General features: G+C 41.1%; 1 protein-coding gene across 1 annotated transcript; it reads right to left on the bottom strand.

The window, feature by feature from the left end:
- Positions 1–66: 66 nt before the first annotated feature.
- LOC108730953 (uncharacterized) lies at positions 67–5,352 on the bottom strand. Its single transcript, XM_018460998.1, has one exon. The coding sequence runs from the start codon at positions 5,350–5,352 to the stop codon at positions 67–69; it is 5,286 nt and encodes a 1,761-aa protein (XP_018316500.1).
- Positions 5,353–5,432: the final 80 nt, after the last annotated feature.

The following is a 5,432-nucleotide window of genomic DNA, read 5'->3' as shown; positions in this document are numbered from 1 at the left end:
TTATCATTTGGCTATCGTAATTTTTAACATACCGCCCGCCTTCGTTAACTCTCATTAACGAACAAATCAAAGGGTTTCGTGCACAACAGGCAAAGGGCATATCTTTACAATAGGGCGTTTAAGTATAGAAATCTGAGTTTTGACTGTGACTACTCTGGTGTGGCCGTCTTTACCAGGATGCGTATCGATAATACGTCCTAAAGGCCATTTTGATGGTGGGTAACGTTCGTCTATGACAAGAACGAGCATTCCTACTTTCAGGGAGGGAACCTTATTGTTCCACTTATATATGGAATAATATCTTTGAAGACACTCGTTCGACCATTTAGTCCAAAATGATTCAAGCATTTGTCGGATCAATTGCCAACGTGATAAATGGGCAGTTTTAACTAATTCAAGAGATGGTTCTGGGATTGTGATTGGCGCACAACCCATAATAAAATGCCCTGGTGTGAGAGCTTGAAGATCGTCTGGATCTTCCGTTAAGGGGCCTAATGGCCGAGAATTAAGAACAGCCTCTATCTGGGCCAATAATGTGCTCATTTCCTCATAAGTAAGAAGGGTATTGCCAACAATCCTAAAAAGATGGTGTTTCATTGACTTAACTCCTGCTTCCCACTTTCCTCCAAAATGTGGAGCTGAAGGGGGGTTGAATTTCCACTGAGTTCCATTATCAGCAAGAAGTCTTGCTAGTTTAGTGGACTCTTGTGTGGCTGTAGAAAAAAGTCGTTGCAATTCCGCGTCCGCTCCCTTGAGCGTAGTACCACAATCACTTGATAGAGTGGTACAAATCCCCCGTCTTGACGCAAACCTTTTATATGCTGCTATGAAAGCGTCTGCGGAGTAATCCGTTACGAGCTCCAAGTGGACAGCTGATGTTGCAAAACACACAAAAAGAGCTACATAGGACTTGTAAGTGCGGGCATTTTTTCCTCTCCATGTCTTAATCACGAACGGACCGGCATAATCAATACCTGAATGAGCAAAGGGTCGAGAAGGTGTAATTCGTTCTATAGGAAGTTGTCCCATTAACTGTTGAGCTCTTTTTTGGCGAAATCGGGTGCATTTGATGCATTTGAGAATCCATGAACGTACAGGGGCTCGACCTCCTATAAGCCAATAATCCTTGCGAATAATGGATAGCGTGACTTGCGTGCCTCCATGCAGTGCTCGATGATGAGCATCTGATATAATAAGGGAAGTCAGTGCTGACCTTCTCGGTAATATAAGAGGATGTTTCTCTGCTTCACTAAGAAGCGAATTTTGAAGACGACCGCCGATTCTCATTAGGCCAAACGAATCTAAAAAAGGAGTTAGACGTATCAAAGGGCTGGATCGAGAGATCGGTTGGTTTTTAGAGAGAGACTTAATCTCGTTGGGAAAAAATGTCCGTTGAGTGATTTTGACCCAGAATACCTTTGCTCTCTCTAGCTCTTGTGTTGTGAGAGATGGTGAGAATGATGATAAAGGGACTTTTCGAAATCGAGCTACTGCACGTTGACAAGTGGCAGTGATGCGATACAATTTCGATAAACTAGAATATCTAGTGAGGAGATTCCACTCCTTTTTTTGATTGATTATAACTGTGTGGACCTTGTTAGGGCGTTGTTCGAGATTATCTTCCTGAGAAGACGACGGAGGACATTGAGGCCATAATAATTTTGCTTGAGAAAGCCAATGAGGGCCGTTCCACCAACATGGGTAGTTTAAAAGTTGAGAAGGCGTAAGTCCTCTGGTAGCGACATCGGCTGGGTTTTCATGACCAGGCACAAATTTCCATTCAGCTTGCGGCAAAGTTTCGTGAATGAAACTAACTCGGTTATGGACAAATTCCTTCCACTTAGATGGGTGGTTATTTAACCAGATGTGAGTAATTGAGGAATCGGTCCATAAGACGATTGGCCGATTTTTTAAATTCAGTACAGTTAGAAGGTGGGAAACTAACTTAGTCAATAACACTGCTCCACACAACTCAAGTCTAGGAATAGTAAGACGTTTTAATGGGGCTACTTTAGTTTTTGATGCTACGAAGTTTATAATTACTTCTCCTTCAGAGGTTGTAACTCGAACATATACGACAGCTGCCATGGCTTTTTGTGATGCATCAGAGAATCCATGGATCTCTACGTTGCAATCATTAGAAAACCCTATCCACCGGGGAAACGAGATCCGTGGTATTTCTTGCAGACCTTTCACAAAGGTGCGCCATCGGTCTGTGATGTGAGAGGGTAAGAGATCATCCCATCCTAATTTTATCGCCCATAGTTCCTGAATAAAGATTTTTGCGTTGATAATGATCGGTGACAAAAACCCAAGAGGGTCAAATAGTTTAGCAATGGTTGAGAGAGCTCTCCTTTTTGTAATCTCCCCATCAGCTTCACAGCTGAACGTAAATTGAAAGACGTCGGCTGTTGGTTGCCATCGAAGTCCTAGAGCATAAACAACAGTATTGTTATCAATATCAACGGACACTGAAGAGACCTGTTTCTCTTTGGGAATTGAGGAGAGGATGTCTGGATGGTTTGCTGACCATTTTTGCAACTTGAAACCGCCCGCCATACAGAGTTGATTTAACTGGTTGACAACATCCTGAGCCTCTTCGATAGTGTCCGCTCCTCCGAAGAGATCGTCTACGTATCTTCCCTTCTGTAAACAGGGAGTTGCTAAAGGAAAGCGTGAACCCTCGTCATTTATTAACTGCTGAATAGTTCGTAATGCTAAGAAGGGGGCGCAGACCAAGCCGTAGGTAACTGTAGTCAACTGGAAAGTACGTATTTTGAGTGAGGAGTCAAGCCAAAGTATCCTTTGAAAGTTCCAGTCGTCTTGATAAACTTCTATTTGACGATACATTTTTTCCATATCAGATGAAAAGACATACCTAAACTGACGGAACCAGATCAAGACATCAAACAAGTCTATTTGTAATTTAGCTCCTGTATGCAATAAGTCATTTAGAGAGAATCCTGATGTAGTAATGCTTGATCCATTAAATACCACGCGCAATTTGGTTGTAAGGCTTTGTTCTCTTTTAACTCCGTGATGCGGAAGATAGAATGCATGAGGCGGTTCGGGAAGGGTTTCAGGAATTATTCTCATGTGGTTAAGCTGTTCATATTCATTCATGAAATCGGAGTATAATTTAACATATTCAGAATCAGTCGAAAATTTATTAGACAATCTAAACATCATTCGAGTAGCCTTTTTTTTTGAATCTCCTAAATGCTCGATAGGTTTCTTAAAGGGGAGTTTAACTATATATCGCCCTTCCGTGTTACGAGTGTGAGTAGAAACAAAATGATCTTCGCACGCTTGTTCTTCGATCGAAAGAATCGAAACTTTCGATGAAGCGACTTCATCAAGTTCCCAAAATTTATGGATCAAATTGTAGAGATCATCATCTACCGATACATGGAGTCCGTGAGCACTCGTGGGAATTACCGAAGGATTTGTAGGACCAGAAATGATCCAGCCTAATTCAGTAAGTTGAGCGACTGGGGAACCGAGTGGTCCTTTAATAAGGCCTTCTTGTAATATTTGACCATAAACATCGGCTCCGAGAATAATATCGATTTTACAGGCTAAGAAATATGCGGGATCCGCTAATTGTAATCCACTTAGGTGAGGCCATGAATTTTCTTCTGTTGAAACAGATGGTATTGCAGCTGTGAGTTTAGGAAGAATATGAGCTGAAACTGAGCATTCGAATGACGAGTTAAAATGTGGTTTTAATTGGAAGGAAGTCATTCCTTTTGTTTTGTTCGACCTCTTTCCGCCTATTCCGATCAATGGAATTTGAGACTTTGTCCGAGACAACTGTAAACGCTGTGCTAGCCGCTCAGTGATTAAAGAGATTTCCGATCCTTGATCGATTAAAACTCTTGCTTTCGAAGATTGTCCATCTCTAGACGTAACTGAAACAAGGGCCGTAGCCAATAAAACGCAGTGGTTATTAACTTTTTCTTGTCTAGTAGAATGGAGAACTTGAGAACCACCTTTTAGCTCAGAATTGACTGTTTTTCCTACTTCAGATGATTTATCCAACTTTCCTGTTTCTTCAGATTTAGACGAGCTCACCTTAGACTTGGTAGTATCAAAATTTCCACGATGGAGTGAAACGTGATGCCTTCCAGCACATTTTTTACAATGAACCGACATTCGACAGTTAGCTGCCCTATGTGGTCCAAAACAATTATAGCATAAATTGTGTTTCCTTACAAGAGAGACTCGTTGCTGTAACGATTTCGACTTGTACTGCGGGCAAAAGTACGGCCAATGGGGTTCAGAACAAAAGGGACATGATTTTGAACTCTCATCCTTAAATTTGCCCTGAAAATGAGATTTTACAGAACTTTGGTTCGAATGTAATAGCTTACCCATACGAGCCTTTTCGTAATTTTGTATAGTAACTAGTCGAGTGATGAAGAATTCAAGAAATTGCTTCCATGTAGGGAGTTCTTTTGATGAACCAACATATTGTTCCCACATTTTGACTGACTCAGAGTCCATTCGTTGAATTACAGTAAAGATTAGAAAGTCATCCCAGGAATCTACTGGTCTCCCAAGCGTTTCCAATGTTCGATAAATTTGCGTGACGGTGGTATACAGCTTCTCCAGATCTGCTGCAGACTCTCTGGTAATGCGTTTTAGATTGAATAAAGAACTCAGAGCTGCGTTAACTAGAAGTCTTTTATTTTCATAGAAGGAGATTAGAGATTCCCAAGCTTTAGAGAAATTATCTGCTGTTAGAGTGGTATTGCTCAACATATGAACCGCAGTACCGGTTAAACTTGTCTTCAAATATTGGAGCTTTTCTACTGGAGATAGCGTTGGATTATCTATAACTAACGAGCGGAATAGATCTTTAAATGGCAGCCAATCGGAGGGTGTTCCGTTAAATTTAGGGAGATCTAATCTAGGAAGTCTTGCATGATGGAAGAAGGTTGGGAGACCAGATGACGATAATGAAGTGGTGACCACTTGTGAGGATGAAGTCCTTGAAGATGTTCCCGGGATGCTTCCTCGATCCGAATGTGACTCTAGTAGTGAGTTGATCCGCTCCGTAGATTCTAAGTAATATTCATTCGTTATTGAAAAATAGTTTTCAGAAAAATATGAATTACTGCGAATGACAGCTTTATCATTTTCCTCTAACTCTCGAATAGCTAAGGTAATGGCATCGTGAACTACAAGAAATTTGTCCCAGTTCTCCTTCAGAGCTGTGAGACGTAAATTAAGTCTTTGAGGAGTGACGTTTTCTATACCATTTTTGACAAGATTGTCATAAGAATTAGCTATCAAGGATGAAAGAATTAGCTGTTGATCAATGTGATGCTCTATATGATTCAGTCTCATTGTGCTTAGGCGAACTATGCTGCTTACAATAAGAATCCGGCTCGAAGGACCAGAAATGTTTTTACGCTGATTCTTATTTT

The sequence above is a fragment of the Mycetomoellerius zeteki genome, unplaced genomic scaffold (genome assembly GCF_001594055.1).
Source record: "Mycetomoellerius zeteki isolate Tzet28-1 unplaced genomic scaffold, Tzet1.0 C4500131, whole genome shotgun sequence".
NCBI lineage: Eukaryota > Metazoa > Arthropoda > Insecta > Hymenoptera > Formicidae > Mycetomoellerius > Mycetomoellerius zeteki.
The sequence above is the reverse complement of the archived record's forward strand: the minus strand, read 5'-3'. Positions and strand labels throughout refer to the sequence as shown.

What these genes read in the sequence shown, in the direction of transcription:
- LOC108730953 (XM_018460998.1), bottom strand. Translation starts at nt 5,352, where the DNA reads ATGAGACTGAATCATATAGAGCATCACATTGATCAACAGCTAATTCTT.